This window comes from Aricia agestis, chromosome 11 (genome assembly GCF_905147365.1).
Source record: "Aricia agestis chromosome 11, ilAriAges1.1, whole genome shotgun sequence".
NCBI lineage: Eukaryota > Metazoa > Arthropoda > Insecta > Lepidoptera > Lycaenidae > Aricia > Aricia agestis.
In genome coordinates, this window is record NC_056416.1 from 15,890,008 (window position 1) to 15,914,507 (window position 24,500).

The 24,500-nt window shown below is 36.4% G+C and overlaps 1 protein-coding gene across 3 annotated transcripts; it reads left to right on the forward strand.

Moving 5' to 3' along the window:
- Nucleotides 1-13,668: 13,668 nt before the first annotated feature.
- LOC121732017 lies at nucleotides 13,669-23,539 on the forward strand. 3 transcript variants are annotated; one of them, XR_006036312.1, is made up of 7 exons: nucleotides 13,669-13,769; nucleotides 13,939-14,377; nucleotides 18,067-18,258; nucleotides 21,081-21,275; nucleotides 22,721-22,918; nucleotides 23,045-23,053; nucleotides 23,189-23,539. XR_006036312.1 is itself a non-coding variant. In XM_042121757.1 (5 exons), exons 2-5 carry the CDS (start codon nucleotides 13,943-13,945, stop codon nucleotides 22,853-22,855), a joined length of 957 nt encoding a protein of 318 aa, XP_041977691.1. In that variant the 5' UTR covers nucleotides 13,669-13,769; nucleotides 13,939-13,942; the 3' UTR covers nucleotides 22,856-23,052. The 3 variants fall into 3 exon arrangements, 1 of the variants encoding a protein (XP_041977691.1); XM_042121757.1 differs by lacking the exon at nucleotides 23,189-23,539 and having other exon boundaries at nucleotides 22,721-23,052; XR_006036313.1 differs by lacking the exons at nucleotides 13,669-13,769; nucleotides 13,939-14,377; nucleotides 18,067-18,258 and adding an exon at nucleotides 19,998-20,431.
- Nucleotides 23,540-24,500: the final 961 nt, after the last annotated feature.

A 24,500-nucleotide genomic window follows, 5' to 3' on the forward strand; every position in this document is an offset into this window, starting at 1 on the left:
AAGGCCGTAGAAATTTCCGCAATAAAAACGATCCTTTGTCCTTTCCCGGAACACAAAGCCTTTTTTGTTTAATCTAGAAAAAAAAGGACTTTATCGTAAAACGATAATGCCGTCAGCCTTTTATCAAATTCGTTTTCACGTAAGCCGTAACGGTCGCGGTATCACGTTCAAACGCGACGTGAAAAGGTAAAAGGCATAGTCTAATTTTCTCATTTTTATTAATATTAGTAAATCGCTTCAACTAACGCCAGCTATTGACACCTTTTATCATTAGAAGTTTACAAAGAAGCTGGAATACTGAAAATCTAGATAGGCCATTTCGAGTTTTTCATAATAATTATTATATTATTGTGTCCACTGTCCAAATAGGTGATGTATTATGTGGTGTGACTTTCTTTCAAAACATTGTACCATAGAATTGTACGATTCACACAAAGTCTAGGTACTGTACTAGGTACTTATATTATTCTAAGTTTGTTAAAAATAACTTTACACCGTAACTCCTTACAAAGACTTAGCACTTGTATAATAGTATGGCGTACCTTCACAAAACTACTTTAATAACATCGTAAATGATGTCAGAAGTTACCATCTGTGTAACATCATTAACCAGTAGCTAGGCGACGTACAATGGAAGAATAAAGGCTCCCCCAAACTGCTCGCACGTGTTCGAATTTCGAAGGGTTTGCTAGTACCTGTGATAAAGAACTGATTTGTACGGGGGACTGGTTTAAGGGATTTGATTTCAGTATAAAATAGTTGTACCAGCCAGAAGGTTTACCTGTGGACTATGGTAGAGACATGCTTCAGCATGTCTCTACCATAGTCCAGAAAAAAGCTCTGGAAAAGCTTCGTAAAATAAGGCATCATGTTTCGTATGCGTATGTGTAAACGAAGAAATAAGAAGATGCACAAATTAATCAATATGAGGAATTTTATGAAAGACTAGAATTGATGTTCCCAAATCCCAACTCAGTTGGGCAGAAATTCGTTTATTGCGAGGGAACCGTACATTTTTCCGGGATAAAACGTGTCCCGTGTCCTTTCCCGAGGCGCCGACGCGGCGGACTGACAGACACACTTTCGCATTTATAATTATATTAGTATAGATTCATAGGCGGTAAACCTTTTAACGCGTTTACGACAGCGGCATTCAACTTGTATTACCGCTTGAATAATGTACCCATGGGCGTACCCAGGTTCTAGGCCAGGGGGGGCAAATTACCCAGATTCTGGGCCAGGGGGGGCAAATTACGTAGATTCTGGGCCAGGGCAAACCAGATTTTTTATAAGCTAGGTGTTTATAAAGAATAAAAAAATAATAATTTTTATTGTATTGCAAACAAATGGCAAAAAATCGTTTTAATATTTTTAATTTTTATAGATGAAAGTACTAGATAATACACTTAGTAGGGACGTCAACATGATTCAGGGGGGGGCAGCTGCCCCCCCCCCCCCTCGGTACGCCCATGAATGTACCTATATTAATTTTAAATTTTAACTGTTACTCTAAAATGAAAACACTTACCATACCTATTTCGTTGTTCGCGCTGAATCACTTAGAAAATATATTTTTTCACGCCCTGGTTGTAACACGTGTTGTTTTCCCACGCGTGTGAAGGCGTCGCGTCGGGTAGATTTGATAATGTTTGATGTAGCTTTGGTGGTTTAGACCTACTCTGTTGTTCTAACATGTAAGAGGAAAGTTAAGAAAATAAATCAGAAACCAAGCAAATAACTCAGTAACTTGTATGTAAGTCGTAGGCCGTAGCGAAAAACATTATTTTTAATTCAGTTTGCCTCTAGCATACTCAGCAGTCAGTACCTACTTTTTTAAGTTATCTTAGATGTGGTTTACAGACGTACTTACAGTATTTAAGATTAGGTTTATACTTGTTATAAAAAAGTCAAAACGTTAATATTTAAGTAGTATACATAATTTAATAATACTTAATAACCATAGCGACCATGTCCATATAAGTGTGTATTAAAAGTCAATTAACCCATTCATGTCCACCGTGCCAATTTGGGAACACTTTGTTTTTAATTGTATATGAAAAAAATATTGACATTATGTGAAAAAATCTTACATAACAATAAACTTGAAAGTGTTGTCGTTACGTATAAAATTAAATAGTTTCGTTAAATATTATATACATTTATAGCAATATTTGGCTAAAATATGCTTTCGAATGACACGTCGAGGTAGTTACCTTATTGTAATTATTATATTTTACACGTTAACTATATCATCGTACATAGACATTATTCTTCAAATACAATAAATAATGTATCCTATAAGCACATAACAAGTTTTTTTCAAATTCGTTTTTTACCATTTTATAGCAACTGAAACGTTGCTGTACCAATTTTGGTACACTGGCTACATGTATACCTACTAAGAAAAATTATTTTTTTACATTATTATGAGGAATCGCTAACGACTTTATAGTGTCACTAACAGCTACCGTGGGATTGAGGAAGCGCTGAATACGATTATCTAAGGTAGTGATGATGCCTTGGAGTAGAAATTGATCATCATTTCACTGGAATCCTGTGTATTTATTGACAAAGTAATTTGCATTGAGTAGGAATGCTTCACATAAACCCACCTACGCCGACCCCATAAGTGGCCATTGTGCCAATTTGGGTACACCCCTATAATTTAAATAAAATATATATTTTTAATTTTTTTTAATCATTTTTTTAATTAAGTATTTATATTCCTTACTATTATAAAATTAAGAAGTTTCTAAATTTTTTCTTGCCGTTTTGATTTGGCTAAAATGGGTTAACTGAATATTGGCTAACCTCTGCAAAATATCCCTTTACATTCACAATAGTCAATAATATATACAAATAACAAAGTAAACTCGTAAAGCCACACCGTATTCTTCCTCACGTCTGCGGCTAACACTAAATCTGCTTCAATTTCACGGTTCTTTCTCTTTGTGAATAAGTAATGGTGGTAAGAGCTTGTTTATTACGTGAGGGCAAAACCCTTGTGGAGGACCTAATGGGATTTATAGGGATAAGGTAGGCCCTTTTGATCTTTGAATATGTTTTAAAAAATACGAATTTTTTTAAGTAAATATGGAGTAAGATTGAATTTGTAATATGTGTTGTTTTTGTGTTGTTTTCAGAAATAATTCGGAAAGTCGGTCTACAACTACAGCTTACAAGCTACTAAGGTTCTGCAGAAATCAGAATACTTCCGTGAAAAAGGTAGGTAAACCTTTTATTTTGTGCATTGTATCATGTATAGCGACCGTGTGTTTTTAAGTTGTTTTTAGTGAGAGAATATGAGGCTTAAAACCTTTGATTATACCTTTCCCGGGACTCAAAGTATCTCTGTACCAAATTTCAGTCCAATCGGTTCAGCCGTTTAGGCGTGAAGAGGTAACAGACAGACAGACACACTTTCATATTTATAATGTTAGTATGGAAGTATGGATATATCATGTAATATAACTTACAGTACGTATAGGATTTAGGAATTACTTACAATTTCACAGTCCCGGAAATAGTACAGTCCGCAACTAAAATCCCGGGATTTCGAGACTAGAGTCCCGGGATACCAAACTCGGTTAAGTACTTGTTGGATAAATATTTATAAGATGGATATTTTAATGCATATTTAACTTACTAAAGGGGTAAAAAAGACAATTAAACATTGGTACACACTCGTGGTGATTATAGAGTAAGTGGTACACCGTACAATGCCGGTCGTTTGTATGCAGACATGCGTGTGCCACTGCGGTAGTGATGTACCTATCGATAGATAGTCGATGTTTTTAATTATTTCTTTATTGATTGATGAATGAAACAAAGAAGTAAAAGTTTAAAGTTTAAAGCCTGATATTGTATGTATTGCCAAAATAGTAGTTTTTTATAGAATTAACTGAAATAAACTATAATGTTAGTACTCACATACGGTAAATTGAGCAATAACGTCAAGCAAAACCCGCGGCTCGGACTTTCGCACATTCAGCATTGCTCGATAGTTTTACCTTGTACTATTATCTATTCTGTGGTTTTACTCTAAATCGATACATTTAATTCCATCAAGCCGGCTCGATGCGAACCTTCGACTGGCTCGATGCGAGCCTTCGAGCTGTCAGTTTTGCCGTTTGCGGTCCACACAGCAATTATTACTCGATTTGGAGTAAAACTATCGAGCACAACTATAGATGCTGGCGGGAAAGATTCCGAATTATTCCCGTCGAATACTTCGGAAGTATTCCGAAATATTCCGAAACTTTGGGAATATTTCAACTGTCAAAAATAACGAGGAAAATTGCGCTTGGAAGTTGTAAACTATTCATCTTTAGTTGTGTATCTAAGAATATGTGATGCCGGGTACTAACATTATTAGCCAAGCGGCGAGAAACGGCTTTTTTGGCTTATTATCATTACTAGCGATAAATAGCGGCTGGTAACGGCTTGTTACTTTTCTTTGATAATACCTAATCATATAAGTTCGTTTATTTTTTATGGTTTTTATTCTGATTTACTTACAATAGGATATATAGGATATAAGTAATAAGTAGGTAAGTATAGATTAATCAATCCCATTGGCCATTACTAATTTATGATAAAACTAGATGACGCCCGCAACTCCGTTGCGCCAAAATTCGTTTATCGCGCCGGAACCGTACATTTTTCCGGGATAAAAACTATCCTATGTCCTTTCTCGGAACTCAAAGTATTTCCATGTCAATTTTCAGCCAAATCGTTTCAGCGGTTCGAGCGTGAAGAGGTAACAGACAGACAGGCAAACAGACGCACTTTCGCATTTATAATATTAAACCTAGAAGTAGGTATAGATAAACAATTTATATTTTACTTAAGTACGTAATGTGCCACTGAACAAATAATTCACTCAACCACCACAAACCACAAACAAACACGTATATTTCCATTGAATTATTCCGGCGAAATATTCGACGGAAACATTCGAATGCGGGGTACGAATCTTTCCGTGGGGTGAGGGAAAACTTCTCCGGGGAGCATCTCCCTTCCGCGCCGCCGTCGCCCGCTCGCACGAGTCGAGGTTGATTTTTTTTTTTTTTTTTTTTGATTCGAATGTTTCCGTCGAATATTTCGCCGTGGCAGTCGGCGCGTGCGAAGCGGTGATAGCGGCCGGCGGGCGACGCTCTATGCGCGGCGGCGATCGATGATTGATGCAAAATACGATTTTTCAGCATAAATAAAAATTCATATGATTTTTTTTAATTAAATTCATTTTGAATAATTCAAATTTAAAGAAACTTTCCCAGAAGTATTCCGGAATTATTCGGAATTTTTCAGAAGTTTTGCAACTATAAGCACAACCGTATGTGAGTACTCTGCATAAAACAATAGTAGGTATTGTATTATAACTTATAAGCTGTAACTTACAGCTTATAAGTTATAATATAATACCTACTATTGTTTTATGCAGAGTACTCACATACGGTTTTGCTCGTGTAAGTATAAGAAATAAGAATACTCCAGCCAAGAGACACTGCTTTTACTAACTCGAGACACACGTTTCAGTCTACATCTACGGCCTACCGTTTTCAGTGGTCTAATCCAAATACCTACTTAATAGTTTATTGACCTAAGCTATGTCAAAACTCAAAAATAATGACGGCTCATCGTTAGATCCCTCGGCAGTCGGCACAACATTATTTCGCGTCATCGACCGTTATCGACGCGACGTAGCACATACAGAATTATCTCCCTACAATCGTTATCGACTGCAGCACATCACTACGTTCGCATGATCGACTCGGGTGAATTGCCCCGAACTTGTTCCTGTTTCGATGCCAATTCATTATCGGAATGCGCCGCGATACAAGAATATCGCTGTCCGAGAAACCCATTCGAATAAGAACCTTGTATTGATGACCTTAAAGTTGATTTTACGTTGCACCCTAACTTTGATAAGTCGGACTGGAAACGGACATCGAATGATTATAGTCTCGCACGTTTATTTCATATATCCAGTCATACCATAACACACTCTGTTAACAGAGGATAAAGTTCAATATCGTTTGCGGGTGGTTAATGTGAGTTGTTTTTTGAATCGCCGTTGAAGCGCAGAGAGAGGGCGTGCGATAAATAACCCGTCTGTGTCGCCGCCGGTATTAAATATATCCCGGGATTTTTTGTCCCGGGATATTTTTGTCCCGAGATTCGTTTTTGTTCTTCAGCTCCTTTCCCAAGCTCTTTGATATGATAATCGTTTTGCCATACGTGAGATTCTTGCGAAATGTACCGATATTTTGGGATTTCTGGGCCGCATGTGGCTTGTTATTTGTTACTATTTGTAAGAAAGATAAAATATAATCCATACTTACTAATATTTAAAATGTCAAAATGTCTGTCTGTCCGTCTATCTGTCTGTTAGGTACCTCTTCACGCCAAAACCGCTGAGCCGATTCGGCTGAAATTTGGTATCGAGATATTATGTACTTTGAGTCCCGGGATAGGACATCTAAGGATAATTTTTATCCCGAAAAAATGTAAGTACGGCTCTCGCGCGATAAACGTATATTGGCGCAACGGAGTTGCGGGCTTCATCTAGTAATTAGATTTAAGCGACACGTTTATCCACTTCCAAGACGAGAAACAAAGTAGGAGGGAGGGAGAAGAACATATTGAGTTTCTCAGAAATTTCAGAAAAATATTAAAGAAGAACATCTCCATTCTCCAGTCTCCACTGCCATTCCACTGCACGCTGCATGCAATAAGTACCATTATCTCTTTCAATTATTACTAACATTAGAAAAGGAAAAAAAATACAACTTGATTGTATAATTAATGACATTTCATATTAATCAAATGTCAAAATTTGAATTTGGAAACAGTTTTATTGTTATATTCGTTTGCAATCGATTTTGCAATACGCAGCGCCATCTATTAGCAGCACTTGTAAAACTTATAATAATTTTATATATTTTCTTAAAATATATATATATATACAGGATGTAACAAAAACAAGTGATAATACTTTAGGGTGTGTATGTGTTCCTTGTAAAGAGTTCACTGTGAAAGTAGCAGCGCTGAAAGACGAAAAAAAAATGTTCACTTTTGTATGGACAAGGGCCCGAGCGTCACGAGTTTCCCCATACAAAAGTGAAAAAAAAAAAGTCTTTCAGCGCTGCTACTTTCACAGTGAACTCTCTACGAGGAACACATACACACCCTAAAGTATTATCACTTGTTTTTGTTCTCACTTGTGTTTGTCACACGCGCTTTTTTCACTTGTGTTTGTCACACGCGCTTAAAGTTACAGTATCAACTATATAATCATTTTATTATAATATGTTGAGACAGCAGATTTTCAATTTTCCTTTATTAAGGCCATCCCCCGATCAAACGACCTTGACCATACATATATCTTAGTTCAAACCATAAAGTTAATATACCTAGCGGAATAGAAAAACAAAGGCCTGAGCAAGGGAGATGTCACTATCAGTAACACTGCGTGGTAAAATGAGACGTATGATACATGACAGCAGCACTCTTTTTTTGACGTCCAGTCGGCACGTGCCGCACGTCGACAATTTAATCTCATAGAATTCATGTTCAATCATGCTTGTGTATGTGTATACGTACACATATTTTTCACACAGATGAAAACCAATTTTGGTTACGTTTGACAGCTCGAGATTGTTGCTCTATTCCGCTAGGTATATTAACTCAAACTTGATTTAAAAATTGATCTAAAAAAAATTTAAAGCGGGAATTATGTAGTTAATGAAATTGTCTATCTATCATCGTGTGTTTCAAATAAACGTAATTTGTAAATACTAGGGAGATGCTGATAGTATGCTTCAATTTTAATAAATTGGTATTACTTTGGAAGCTAATATCATGAGTACTTATAATAAACAAAAATAGAAAATTTAAAACGGGGAAAGGAATGTTGATATACGAAGATTATTGCTGTATTTTTATTATAACCTTGTAGCTTTCAAATTATGAGTTTATAAGGCTCTAAAATCTAAATACGGTAAATTGCGTAATCTCCGTAGGTCCTTAAGAGGATTCCACACCGCCATTTTTTCCATACAAACGTTGTCCCCTGTTTCCTCCCTGGATAATGCTAGTAGAGTTATAATTATTTTCCTGAATATCTACGGCCACTAATACAATGTCCCTATGTTTTCTTTTTTTTCATAATTTAATTATAAAATAAGATATGAACGTTCAAAAACCTAAAAAAATGGCCAGATTTTCCGCTGTGTTCAAACGTCCAGAAAACAGATTTGGCTAGATTATACAAAAAAAGCAAAACATAGGAACACAGCTCAAGCCTTTTTTTAATCTTTAATGAAAAAAGTACTTAAATCGGTTAAGTTTTGGAGAAGGAATCAGGGGACAACGAATCGTTGATTTTCTGGATTTTCTGCAGTTGTCTCTATCGCGTTCTGCGGTATAGGCTTGAGGTAAGGGAGACAGCTATAGATATTACACGTACTTTTTTTTCATTTCTCTAGCCCCTGGTGTATCCTCTTAATACAGTTTACACAGTGCTTGCTAGTTTGACTTTATCTACTTATTCCAAAGAACTGCAATACGCGTAAAAGGTTTTTTGACTTGTCAAATTCTTTAATTTATTATGTATATTTTATGTACCTAATAGCGTAAGATAAACTGTATAAACAAGACCAGATAATTATAATATACTATTTAGTCTCGGGTATGAAGAATAAAATTCTAGAAACTTCTATAAACAAGTCTCAGAAATCGGGCATGAGACTTTCAAATTAGACCGTACGATAAAAAAAAGAAAAAAAAAATTATAAAATGTACTGTGACTCCACGAAACCATTGTATTGTTATTATTTATTTATTAATATCATCTACGGACTACGGTACAATTTTAATTGTTTGATTGTTAGCAGAAGTTGGCACTACTAATATATTCTGTGGCAGAAGCTACAATTTGGTTCAGATTCGCATGAATATTTTAAAATTAAACTAAATGCTGTAATTATTACTTAGAGGCCTTCTTGATTAATGACTGCAGAGCAGACCTGGTCTGTACCAGGTTTTAGTTTTCCTGAAGAAAATTAGGCATGATTTTCAATTTATCAAAAACTAGAGGAGCCGATGATCTTTGTATCACTTCCCGCATAATAAAATCCTTCCCTGGACTTTCATGAATATTTAAAAACTTTGCCAAATCGGTCCAGACTCCAGCCGTTCCAAAGTTTTAGCAAGGCTAACAAAATTTAACATTCATTTTTAATTGTATAAAGGCGAATGCCCAAAAAATGTATGGACCAAAAACCCGTAATCGATTGAAACCATTTATATGTGGCATAGCAGACTACTTATACTATATCCCAAATACAATGTCCTTTTTGGATTAAACAATCACCGAGTACTTCAAAAACGATCGTAACTAATTGACATTTCTTATAGGAATCTATGATATTCAGGACGACGCGATGCTACAAACGATAGTGTGGCGATTAGTACGTAGTAAAACATTTTTAATACATATGTACAGTGTTTTAAATTTTATGTATTTATGGATTTAATGTTTAAATATTAATCACTTTTATATCTGACAGTATGATTGTTAGTTTGGTATAGAAAATAATATGTATACAATATGTACTTACTGTTTTTTTAGGATTATTAAGTACACGATATCGGTTATATGATCATTTTTATAAAATAAGGGGGCAAACGAGCAAACGGGTCACTTGATGGAAAACAACTATATTGACATTATTTTTTAGGGTTCCGTACCCAAAAGGTAAAAACGGGACACTATTACTGAGACTTCGATGTCTGTCCGTCTGTCTGTCTCCAGGCTCTTACTCAAGAACCGCTATAGCTAGACTTCTGAAATCCTCACAGATTGTGTATATCTGATGCCGCTATAACAACAGATACTAAAAAGTAAATAAAATTAAGATTCAAGGGAGGCTCCCATACCACAAACGTGATTTTTTTGCCCTTTTTGGCTCCTAATGTATTATGTAGATGATTTTTTTACGAAATCCTCAATTATGTGTGTACTTTAATATTTAATCGCAAAATTAAAATAAAATAAATAATTACGGGGGGCTTCCATACAAAAAACAATTTTTTCGCTGATTTCGCTCTATATCGTGCGCGAATTCGACTCGCACTTGGCCGATTTTTTTTCTATTTAATTGTACATTATCGTCTATCAATATCGCTTTCACGAGAAAGATCACAAAAACAAAGGAAATAACTAGTTGATTCAAACTTCGAAGTAGATGCCACACATACTACCACGCTGTATCTCAGATTCATTTTTTCAAATTATCGGTTTCGGTTGTGGTTTAGAAAAAAATGAATTGCATATTTTCAATCTACTATTCATGCTCTACTTTGCTGTACTTACATAAATTATTTTAATCGACTATGGGTTTTTTTGGGCATAGTCCTTTACTTGTCTAACTCCATTGCGCCAAAAATTCGTTTATCACGTGGGAACCGTGCATTTTTCCTGAATAGAAAGAGTCTTAAAGTATCTCTTATACTGAATTTCAGCAAAATTTTTTAGTGGTTTGGACGTGAAGAGGTGACAGACAGACATTATATTTATATCAAAAATGTATGCTGTCCTACATTAAAAGTAGATTAGTTAACTATAAATTTAACTAAAGGTTTTCTCTGCAACATTTTTTTACTCACCCGTATCAGTCGGAAAAGCGACGCGCCCGGCGCTAAATCACGGCTCCCGTTTTTCCGCTCCTCGTCCCGGCGTCACCCTGCGTCACCCTGCGTCACCCTGCGTGGAGTGTCTCGAGAGATAGGGACGTACGGACAGACAGCTCATTGTTTATTAAATAGATTTGGTCTGAAATTACATATTTTTTAGTACGGTAAATAAATTATATTAATATTATAGGTGCATGAGTCAGTGAAAATTAAACAATCTAAATTGCTCTAATGTAACTTTTAGAAATATCATTAAGGTACCTTATTTCGTCCTTTTGCACGCGGTACAAGTGTGTGAGACACATGACACATCACATATACCTACTTACTATAATCTTCAAAGTCCTAAAACAGTTGTTTACCGTAAAACAACATTTTATAGTAAAGCGACTAGTGTATTTATTGAATCAACTAACTTGACTTGAACTCACTGACAAATCCTAGAATTTAACTAGACTTTCGACTTGACGATATAGAAAACGACGTTGTTTAATTAAAACTTTTTACGAGAATTTCGTAAAAAAAGTCTTCTTAATGTTTTTGAAGAACTTTTCTAAGGGTGGGTTGCAACTTGCACAGAGGCGTGGTTATAGTTACAGTTATGGTCAAAGTTATGGTTTAAGTTAAGGCTAACTTTAACTTTAACCGTAATTTTGACCACAGAATTTGGCAGATGACAGCTGGTTCGACAAGGCTTTAAATGAACGTGGGCGGGGGCGCTGCTGGTAAAGGAGAACTGTAATTTTTTTTATGATGACAGTGTTAGTTCCTTTTTTCGCCACGTTCATTTTAAGCCTTGTCGAGCTCAAGGTTATCGTTAAACATGGCGTCTATTATTGACTTTAATCAAAGATTTGACATTTTGCATTGTAGTTATAGTTAAAGTAACAGTTATAAGTTAAAGTAAGTTGGTGCAACCCACCCTTAAAGAAAAGTCGTATTAAGGCCATCCCCTGAGTAAACGACCTTGACCATACATTTGCCGCGTTGTCGAGATCGCGCCTTAATCCTATTTTTTTATTCTTAGTTCAAAATTGACCTAAAAAAATTCAAACGTCCAGTATGTAGTTAATTAAATTATCGATCTATTGGCGTGTGATTCAAAATACTTATAACCGTAATTTATAAATACTAGGGAGATACTGAATGTATGCTTGAATTTAAATAAATTGGTATTACTTTGGAAGCTGATATAATGAGTATAAAAAACAAAAATAGGAAATTAATAACTATGAAAGGAACGTTCATATACTGAAGATTATTGCTGTATTTTTATTATAATTTTGTAGCTTTCAAATTATGAGTTAATAAGGCTCTAAAAACGGTAGGGGCCCAAGGGGAGCGTCTTAATGTTTTTCAAGAGGAACGTTTGGAAAAGAAAAGTTGTGTATGCTTTTCTGTCTGTCGGTACTCGGTACTAGGGCGCGGGGCGGGGCGACCGCCTCATTATTTAGATATTAATCCTCTCCCTCCGTCACGAGCCGTCGCCTGTTTTTAATTAATATGCGACAGGGGCTCAAAGGTTTTACGCGCGATTATTATAATCCACATTCCGACTTGTGCAAAACACGCGTTCCATTTTCGTTCCAAAACGGGTCACCTTTGACGTTTTGATTTTTTTTCGTTTCAGGTTTTAAAGCCGTTGAATGTGAAAGAAGGCATGTTAAAGAACGTCTAAACTTTTGAGATCCAGTTGTATATCCGACTATAAATTATTATATTTTTGCTATTAAATAGCTAATGATTCAGAAAATTATTAAAAACCGGCCAAGTGCGAGTTGGACTCGCCCATGAAGAGTTCCGCAGCAGTAATAAGGTTTATTTTTATGAAATTAAAAGGGTTTTGATTTATTTTTATGTTTCAGTAGATTTAATGAAAGTTTATTTAAGGTTTACTATTTATGACGTATAAAAAAACTACTTGATAGATTTCGTTCAAACCAATTTCCGTTGGTAGTTTTTATAGTAATGTACATCATATATTTTTTTTAGACTTATCATGCCCCTACTTTAGAAGTTAGAGGGGGGGGGGGACCCACATTTTACCACTTTGGAATAGTCTCTCTCGAAAACTATTCAAGTTAGAAAAAAATGATAATAGAAACTTCAATATAATTTTTAAGACCTATTCATAGATACCCTACACGCATAGGTTTGAGGAAAAATTTTTTTTTGTTGGTTTAAGATTTACCATTTATGACGTATAAAAAAAACTACATGCTAGATCTCGTTCAAACCAATTTTCGTTGGTAGATTTTATAGAAATGTACATCATAATATATTTTTTTAGAATTATCATACTTTAGAAGTTAGAGGGGGGGGGGGGGACGACACACATTTTACCACTTTGGAAGAGTCTCTCTCGCAAACTAGGTTAGAAAAAAATGATACTAGAAACTTCAATATGATTTTTGAAGACCTATTCATAGATATCCCACTCGTATAGATTGGATGAAAAAAATATTTTTTTGTTTCAGTTGTACCTATGGGGACCCCTAAAATTTTTAATAATTTTTCCATTTTTGTATCAACATCTTAATGCGGTTCACAAACTTCATCTACTTACTAATTTTCAATAGTATAGCTCTTATAGTTTCGGAGAAAAGTGGCTGTGACATACGGACGGACAGACAGACAGACATGACGAATCTATAAGGGTTCCGTTTTTTGCCATTTGGCTACGGAACCCTAAAAATGGGTAAGACTCGAAAGTTGAAAGAGACTAATTAATGAATTCATAAGTATCGTGGATTCGTGGAAATATATTGTTATCGCGGTCGCATATAATAAATAGCAACATTTTATTGATATAGTAGATTGCTGATTGAGGCTTGATCCAATATATTTTACAGGCGGCGCGTCTCTAAAAATATTCGGGGTAACTGACCGCGCGGGACAAGTGTGTGCGGCGGAGTGGGGGAAGCGGGGCGGGCGAGAGCTGTTGCCCCGCCGCGCAGTTGGCAATGAGAGTCGACGCGACACCACGCTCGCCGATATCACGATTAATATTGTACCCTAATTAGAAAGATATATAAATTATTATTGCGTTTTAAGCGTGGCGTTTATTACTGGTAAGTGAATTTCATTTTTAACCATTTTACTTATTAATACTCAGACAAGAAAGCTACAAGGTTAAATTGACCTTTTGTAAAAATCTAGGCTAACTACGTAACACTTTTATAAATACAGTTGATTAGGTACATATTACGTATATTTTTTGTAACATATTATTTTTTATAGCATTATGCCAAGGACGTATATCAGGAAGTCCGATCGAACGATTCTATCAGACGAGAAATTCAGAACAGCGCAGCAGCTCGTCCAAAATGGCTGCTCGACCAGATTTGCGGCAAAAGTGATCGGTGCAAGTGTGTCCGGTCTGCGGAATCGGCTCAGCCATGGGGTAGTAGCGTCCTCGCTAGGCCGCAACCAGACTTTCAATAAGGAACAGGAGAACGACTTTATAGAGTACTGCAAAAAGGCCAAAGGCTCGGAAGTGACTAGGAACGACTTGAGGGTGCTGGCATTCGAGTACGCCACTGCTAACAACATCAAGAACCAGTTTGTTAAGTCGTCGGGCAGGGCGGGCTACGACTGGGTACGCGGGTTCCTGAATCGACACCCCGAACTCCTCACCAAGCCCGGGGAACGGAGTGACCATCATACTGTATTCGATTTGGTAAGATTTTTTGTATTTAGAAAGGGGTAAAGACAAACAACGTTCACATGCTAACCAGAAAATGCAATTTCGTGTCTCCACATTATAATATTATTCTTACATCTAATCCTACTTAGGAAAAGTATAAAAATAAATATTTATAATAGTTAGTTTATACTTAAGTAAGTAATAAGTTTAGTACAAGAAACTAATAATGTTACTAACTAAAAACTGACGGCAAGCACCTTGTTTACTTTATTAGTCTTGAAAACATAAACAAGGAAAATATGTTCAATAGGAGAACTACGTTTCACATTATAGAAGCTGGCACATAATTATAGAAGTCTCGTAAAGTCGTAACACAGACCCTTTAATTTATTCAAAGCTTACTAATGATATTAGAGGTAGGAGCGGGCCCTCTTTGGGGCCCTCCCGGCCCTAATCCCTGGCCCCACGAGCGCGTGTTTATTTGTCCCGTAATTGGTCACTTGACGGAAATTGCGCGTTAAACTATAAGCGGTTAGCAGTGTCTTTGTGAATTGTGAATAAACCTTCATTAAATTTTCCTACTAGGTACTTATAGTTTAAACAATAATAATCACTATTTTAGTTTAAGGTTTTGAGTATTTTTTATTGTTTCAGTATTTTTTATTTTTTTTTAATGAAAATAAGGGGGCAAACGAGCAAACGGGTCACCTGATAGAAAGCAACTTCCGTCGCCCATGGACACTCGCAGCATCAGAAGAGCTGCAGGTGCGTTGCCGGCCTTTTAAGAGGGAATAGGGTAATAGGGGAGGGTAGGGAAGGGAATAGGGTAGGGGATTGGGCCTCCGGTAAACTCACTCACTCGGCGAAACACAGCACAAGCGCTGTTTCACGCCGGTTTTCTCTGAGAACGTGGTATTTCTCCGGTCAAGCCGGCCCATTCGTGCCGAAGCATGGCTCATCCACGTAGGGTACTAGATGTTGTCCGCACTTCACTTTCGAAACTATTTCCGTAGAATAACGAATCTCCGGGGACAATAAATTCAAACGAATATAGATGGACATAATATTATGTTACCTTTTTATTCATAAATCATAAGTCATAACATTCTTCCATTGGCATTTGGCACTTGGCCCACACTATAGTCTATATTAGTGTTGAATATAATTATATAGGTATTTAAAGTATTTTATATTCTGCATAATATATTATATATTATTATGATGTAGGTACAGTGTTCTCACCACAGACATAGATCAATCTCACTATTGTAATTATTTTGCTATCATTGACTGACATTGTGTAGTGTTATAGAATAACCCAGAGACGAATATTAATTAAGTAAGTACCTAATTATTGTATTAATTAAAATATGAAGATTTTGACCACTTATACAATATACTTACATCCTATACATTATACACTATCTGTCAAACTCTTCATTAAATTAAAGTTTAATCGTCATTAAATGTCTCTGAGTGCCGCCGTAAATATGATACTTAAATAATAATGCAACAACTATGGTATATCTCTTATTCAAGCGATGGTCTATTGGAAATGTTCTTTTATCAAATTGGTAAACGAATCCGCCAAATTGCACACAAAATGGCGATAATTAAAACGTCAAGTTCTATCAGTGCTGCAGTGTAACCCCGGGATTTTCCCTGGTTCCAGTTCCCAGATACAGAAAAGGGCTGTTATTCTATTTTATTTCCTTCTTTGTTGTGTGTTCTCTGTTCTATTTCTACACGCCCATTTTATTGCTAGTTAGTGGTTTTACAGTTTACTTGGGTTTTAAACTAATCAGTTTTTGTCTTTTAGCTTTGATTGATTTTAATCTGTGTACATAATATGTCTTTTGTTTTAAACCAGTGTATATTACATATTACAAGGTAGTTTAAAAACATTGAACATACATAGCGCTTGTCGATACTTTTCAGTTATTGTTATGTTATGTTCGGCTGTATCTTTTTTAATTTGTTTAATAAAAATTTTGAATTACATATTTATACATAACAAGATTCCCGAGAAAGAGTAAGGTATACCGTATGTAACGTACAGTACAGATCATAAAGTTAATATTATACCTAGCGGAATAGAGCAACAATCTCGAGCTGTCAAACGTAACCGAAATTGGTTTCATCTGTGTGTAAAAATATGTGTACGTATACACACACAAGCATGATTGAACATGATTTCTAATTAAATTGTCAACGTGCGGCACGTGCCGACTGGACGTCAAAAAAAGAATGCTACTGTCATGTATCACACGTCTCTTTTTACCACGCAGTGTTACTGATAGTGACATCTCTCTTGCTCAGGCCTTTGTTTCTCTATTCTGCTAGGTACATTAACTTTATGGTACAGATCAAACAAATCAATACTTATTTGTAACGAGGCACAAATTAAGTATGCCTCAATTTGCTGTATATAATATTATTATGAACTTTATAGTATAGTGTCCACTAGAGTGACAACGTTTTTAATTATTAATTACTTAATAATTAATATCCATGAGACAGTGAATCACGGACTATCATGGAATTAATATATTATACTACGTAGTATATAGGTAATATATTAATTCTATGCGGACTATGTATTGATATTTTTGAAAATCGAACACTTGGGTGGCAGTCAGCTTCACAACAAAATACAGACGTGTGAGGTGAACATAGAACAGAAAATAAAAACCGGCCAAGTGCGAGTTGGACTCGCCCATGAAGGGTTCCGGCAGCAGCAATAAGGTTTATTTTTATGAAATTAAGAGGTTTTTGATTTATTTTTATATTTCAGTTGATTTAATGAAAGTTAAATTAAGGTTTACCATTTATGACGTATAAAAAAACTACTGGCTAGATCTCATTCCAACCAATTACATGTACATCATATATTTTTTAAGACTTATCATGCCCCTACTTTAGAAGTTAGAGGGGGGGGGGGGGGGGGGGGGGACGACACACATTTTACCACTTTGGAAGAGTATCTCCCGCAAACTATTCAGGTTAGAAAAAAATGGTATTAGAAACCTCAATATGATTTTTGAAGACCTATCCATAGATACCCCATACGAATAGGTTAGATGAAATATTTTTTTTTTGTTTCAGTTGTATCTATAGGGAATTGGGGACCCCTAAAATTTTTAAATACTTAATTTTTTAATTTTTCTATCAAAATCTTAAAGCGGTTCACAGACTACATATACTCACCAAGTTTCAATAGTATAGCTCTTATAGTTTCGAAGAAAAGTGGCTGTGACATACGGACGGACAGACAGACAGACAGACATGACGAATCTATAAGGGTTCCGTTTTTTGCCATTTGGCTACGGAACCCTAAAAATCTGTGGAGGTGAAGTAGCCAACTGGCCATAGAATAAAGATTACAGAGAGGCTCGACAACGTTGACTCTCCTCCACTCTTCTGCGCTCCTGGTACTAGTGTTTCAATTTTTACGCGAGAGCACGCCGAGCGTCGCGGACCATGCCTCGGCTGCGGGCTGCGGCAACAGCGCAAGGCAAGCTCGCAAAATTGCATTGATGGACGTAATTTATACAGAATGTAACAAAACTAAGTGATGATTTAAATGTGTGACTTGACACACACCCTAAAAAAATATTTTTTCTATTAGAATATTTTTTGGGAATTGGGTAGGTATTTTATATGTAATAGTGGTGAAACGTCGCTGTACAATTTAGATTCCATAATTATTATTTATTTCGCAGACCCTGTACAAACCAGCTACTCAAGTTAGCCATCCTGCAGCTGAGAGTGGAAGCCAGCGTAACCATGATGGTTTGAGTTTGACTCTGGAGAGACTTGATGAATTCCTGCCGGATGATGATATGGCCAGCGACGAAAGCGACCTCGACAGCGACCCAAGAGACCCGATCAAGATCGAAATGAATTTTGAAAAGGTAAGCTTATTAAGAAGGTCCCTGGTGGAGAGGAAGGACCAGTGTGTTTTTCAATGCCGAGATATACACTCAATTAAAACTTGAATTGATGAATGAATGTGTGCTTGATTGTGCGAAATGTTCATGGGTTTTTAACCACAAGTAGAATAACATAAGAAAAAAAATCTTAACACGATAACTGCTGAAATCGCGCCTATTGGGACGAGAGTGCCGCAACGGCTGTGCTAACGATAGCGCCAGGTAGGAACGCAAATTTCATTCCCTACTTGTGCTACGGTCCTACGTGGCGGGTCGGCGGCAGCTAGTACGCGAGTGCGTGCCGACCTGCCAGGTAGGGTATGATAAAATAAAATAAAATGTTCACTTAATTAAAAAACTAGAATAACATAAGAATAACCTTTTCCCTCTATCACGCTTGTCTTCGATACCTTTCAAGCTTTTAGTTTTTGTCTTACATCTATGTAGGTACCTACCTACATATTTTAATATTATGGTAATTTTTGAAGTGAAAACTTCTTTAGCGGCGTTGAGCTCTTTTGTGGGATGGGTAAAAAATAAAAACTGTGAAACTCGCGTCAGATTCTCGTGCTGATCGAAAAACCGTAAGACGGTTGGAGAGTAGTGTTGTAACATCGAAATCGATTCGAACAATCGATTGTTTTTTCGATTTTCGATATTTTTTAATCGATTTGTAAGGGTTTCGATAAATTAAAAAAATCGATTTTTTAAAAATCGATTTTCATAAAAAATGGGTTAAAAATTTTATCGAATGTAAGGGTTTCGATTAATCAAAAAAATCGAATTCATAAAAAATGGGTTAAAAAAATTGTAAGGGTTTCGATTAATTAAAAAAATCGATTTTTTAAAAACCGATTTTCATAAAAATATAAAAATGGGTTAAAAAAAATAATGCACAACGTTAATAATCAAGTTTTCACTTCTGCCGGCACACCCGGAGTGCAACCCGTCTTTTTCTTGTCAATACTCTAATAATGTGTATGTTAGTCCAGGTAATTAATATGGGCCAGAAATAGATGATTAATAAATAAGTATGTTCCTAATGGCTCCTAGCAAGCAGCAATCTTCGTAATTATGGGTACTGACTACCACCTACTGAATAACGGTTATTGCCGAAAGACAAAGTGGTAAACGCACAATGTATCTAAAGGTTTAATATCTGTCGACCATCAACAAATACAGACAAATAGACAATACAGTATCATGACAAACTTACAATAATTACAATTGCCTGATTTCGAGTTCTTAAGTTTTGACTTTTGACTTAAATTATGACATTTTGAATGGAGGGGTTCAATGTATCGATTTGTATACCTTTGGTTATACCTACTTACATTACAGCCCGGATTTTCAAAGTGTTCAGATAAACCGCTGACAAATGGGTTCCAAAAAGTACATACATAGATATATTTTGTATTATTAAAATATAATGACAAGATGTTTGTGATGATTAGTAATATGTGTAGAATAACTATCGAATCAATGCGTAACAACTTAACAAGTAACAAAGAGCCGGTCTCTAAGCTCATAAATTACAATAACAAAATATTATTATGAATTATGTTAACCGCACGTGGATACCGCACGAGAGTGCGACGTTGCCGTGCCGTGCAGCGAGACCGCTCTCGCCACCCTCCGACACCCGGCCGCGGTCTCGTCAGAGCGCGACGTTGCCGCTTCGCCCGCTTCACCGCTCCCCGCCCGTAGTCTCGCTAGAGCGCTCGCCGACACCGCGCGACACTAAACAATGTCTAACGACACTCTCGAATATATTAAAGTCGAAAGCGAAGATGAAACCACCAACGTCCGATTCAACTGGAACTCCGCCGCCACTACCAAACTGATTAAAGAGTTCAAGGAGTGTAAGGAATTGTGGGACCCAAAAAATACATATTACAAGGACAAGGACGCTAGAGCGGTGAAGCTGGAGTACTTAGCTGAGGTATTCGGCACCACGACGGAGGAGATTAGCAGAAAAGTGCACAATTTGAGGTCCCAATTCAATACAGAGTTGCGGAAGATCAGGAAACGACAGAACGGGTATTGTCCGAACTACCAGGGGCTCAGCGGGTGGGAGTACTTTGACTCGCTGTTGTTCCTGCTTCGGGAACCGTCTCTCGATACTTCGCTTACGATGGAAAATGTTAATATCGAGGTAAAGAGGGACGATATAATTCTCAGTGTATAATGGTAGCTGATAGATGATTCGTTGTACCTTCAATTCCTTAATTCTTTCGAACTTGTTCGCCTGTGCACAATATACAGGGTGCAATTAAACCTTCTTGCCAAATTTTGATATATTGATCCTTGTTAAAACTAAAAATACACGTATTTTTTCTTTTATTATCACTCAGTACTAAAATGTTGAGAAATAGCTTTCGAAAGTTATCCTAAAAAACACTACAATTAATGGGCACGACGTGTCGCCCGCGCGTGATGTGACCCCGCGCGCGTGCCTCCCCCCGCGTTACGCCCTTTCATTCCCTCGCGCTGCGAGTGACCGTTCTGCAACGATTTTAAACGGGATAAAATATGTAAATAAAAAAAATATAACACCCAATTTTTTTTGGTTAAATGGACTCTCCTAATGATACCTAAGCCCTGGAAAAAATTTGGCAGGAAGGTTTAATTGCACCCTGTATAGTACGTCATAATAAACATCACGTCAATGAGGGATTTACTAATACTTAACTAATAAGAATAAATATAATAACTTTCGAGAATCGAGTGACTACAAAATATGTATTAAACAATGTGAAAATATTATGTCCTCACATTTCTATATTATGACAATATTGTTTCAGTTGGCGGAATTTCAAGCAGAAGAAGAACTGGAATTCGGCTCAGCGCGGGCACAGACGCAACCTCCTAAAGTCTATGCGCCGCAGCGCGTAGCAGCGTCCGCGCCGCCGCCGCTGCCACAGAGCGCTAACCCCATGTTCTGGCCTGAGGAACCCCAACCCAAGATCAGGCCTGGACCCGGAGCTGACGAGTGCCAGGTAAGATCCATTCCAACGATAGTTATCGGATCGCCTGACCCATCGACAATCAAGACGTCATACGACATCACAAGGGAACGTCCTGAAAATTAAGATGTATCCAGTGACCAGTTATATTCTACTGATTACTGATCATTAAAAAATGGGTAATCTGGATAAACTTTTTTGATGATCGAAGAGCATTAAACTTAGTGTTTCTTCATTAAGTAGTTCAAAGCCTTCAAACCTAAGCCAAATAATTTTAAAATGTGTCTGACGTTTAGGGAAATTCCTCTTAAAACAGTCTGGTAAGGGGATGATAAATGACCTCTAACGATAACAGATGGCCGGAACACCTGAAGCTTTCGGTGTTTGATTTGGTTTATAAAAGCTTAAACCCTTGTTTATTACCTACTTTAAGATAACTAGTATCACGATTATATTTTATTTATTGTAACATCAACCTCTTTTCTTGCTTCGATTCAATTTGCCTAACATCAAAAAAGGTGCTATAATTTTAAAATTTGATATTTTGATGATCTTGTATTTTATAATCAAAATCAAACGGATTGTATCGAACGGGAAACGAGAATCCAGTATCTAATCCGTTTCAGTACTGGATTAGATAATATAAACCGGTCATTAATGTTACACTTAAAATCTGTAAGTAGTATCAAAAATAAAACAACTTTTCTACAACATTTCTTTTTCTTTCTTCGCAATTTTAATAGGTATGCAATGCAGTCCTTGACATAAGATTCGATTTCTCCTCAAAAACACCTTTCCCCGGTTAAAAAAACTCCACAAAAACTCAGAAACTTGCGTCGCTTTCCGTATAATTTATGCATTCAACTTTTAATTGCGATTTGTGGCGTTTTGGGCTCCGTTTAAGGCAGCTAATTGTGGGCAGTGTTCCATGTGATTACGCGCTCCGTATGTACAACAATTAATGTTCATTACCATTTTATTGGACATGGCAAAAAGTACGGTACTGCAAATACGTTGTAACTTGCAACCAAGCTGGTAAATACGTTGTAACTTGCAACCAAGATAAGGATCTGGGATATTGAGAATATTAGGTTATGCTTATAATTCTTGTTGGGGATTAATTTATATTGAAATTGGTCATCTAAATTAAAATTCATTTGCATTGACATTCTAATGACAACAATCCCAATGAGGCTATGGGCTTTTACAAATTATCCAATTTCGCCCAATAAATGCGGTCTCAGCTTTCGGGATTGTGGCTTTTGGTCGGTCAATTTTGACATTTGCCCCGATATGGGTCACAGCAAACATGCAAACTTAGTGCGGATACGCAGTACTAGTCAGTAGCGATACCGATTTTGACAGCCGAGAATAATGGGAGGAACAATATTCTTATATTCATTGATTTCGCCATATTCGCCTGTGATGGTTTTTAATTTTTATATTTACGCTTCGCTATATACCTACATTTCTTCCAGATATTCGGTGACTTCGTAGCGTCTGAGCTTCGCACGCTTCGCTCGGACGAGTCCAGAAAGCGGCTGAAGAGGATCATCCAGAAGGCCATCCTCAACATTGGCGAGGAGGAGGACGTGAACATCATCAGCGGATAGCGCCAGGCCCGGCTGTCCACGCCTGACCTGCTGGACAAGATCTAGGGAGGCTAGATTATGGTATCAGAGTGAAATATATAATGGATAATGGAACACGACAGTGCCATTGAAGAGTTAATAATAATAAAATAATAAAAAACTCTTTATTCAAACCATTAAAGAATTAAGAAACAAATCAGTTGACAAAGGTTACAAAGAAAGAGAAAAAAAAACAGTTTGAAATGGCGGCCTTACTGCTGGAAGCAGTCTCTTCCAGGCAACCAAAGTATTTCCCAGGAAATTGGCTAAAGATCTAGGAGGCCAAATCCTAGCATTGGAGTGAAATATATTGTCATACGACAGTGCCATTGAAGAGTATTTTAGTTAGCTAAGCCAGAAGTCTGGACTATATTTACTAAAAGTGCTGATTGAATAGTTATTATTTGCCAGGGAGTGTTGGTTAAATAGCCGGGAAATACGAATGTGCTGATTGAACGGTCCTTGTTGAGCAGGGAGTGATGGCTAAACAGGCTTAGCATTAATAGACCATGCTGATTTGTAGTTATTATTTTCAAGGAGTGTTGGCGAAATAGCGTCGACTTGCCAGGCAGATGAGTGACGACAGAATCATGACAGAAGACATCATGAATTAAATCTTGTGATACAAAATTTTAAATACTTAAGTTTTTATATTAAGTACAGTACTTAATTAAAAATAATGCCAAATAAATGAAAACTTTTACGTTAAATAATTTTGTTTTGTAAAATGCTAATATTATGTAAGGATAATTGTTTTTTTTAATGGAAGAGGAAAGTTATAAGTTTGGTTGTAAAAAGTAAGGTGGATTTTGGACAGAAAGCATGTTACGCTCATTAATATTAACTATAACAATTCACAAGAACATAATTTTATGTTCTTGTGATAATATAAATTACATTTTCTATTGTAAATGTGTAAAATTGTGTCTTTTCTCCTATTGTAAATTGTTTGCAATGTTTAACTAAAATAAGTATTGAATTTTAATTTTAATACTTAATGGTTAATTGTGATGTTAATGTTATCTAAGCATAAGATTGATATTTAATAGCTAGGTTATTTCCAATTTAAATAAATACATGTTATATTTCTAAGAAAAAAATTATTTAAAAACCTTTATCGAAATCATATTATTATTATACATCTTAAGTGATATCACGTAAACCTTTATCGAAATTCGTATTAGGTAGGTATTTACAAAATATTCAAATTAAATTATAGCATTAAATATTATTGAAAATGCGAAAGTGCGTTTGACTTTGTCGGTCTGTCTGTCGGTCGGCATGAACCTTGAACTAATTTGGATGAAAGCCATGGGGATACTTTGTGTCTCGGAATTTTAGGGCTTATAATAGCATAGCTTACGAGTATATTTCACGGCATATTTCTTATCGCAACAAATTCCTTCTATTCCTCATTGCCGAGGGTCGTGATTACCCTTTAGGAGTTTAGAAATGACCACATTACGCCATCAGTGGCGATCCTTGGCAGAATGGAGAGCGTCATGATTCATGAAGGCGTAGTGCGCACTTGGTCAGACCATGAACCATCTGATAGGGCTTCGGCCTCTTTGGCGGCGACCGTCAACTTTGTAACCACAAGCTGTTCAAGGTTATGACTTATGGCCAT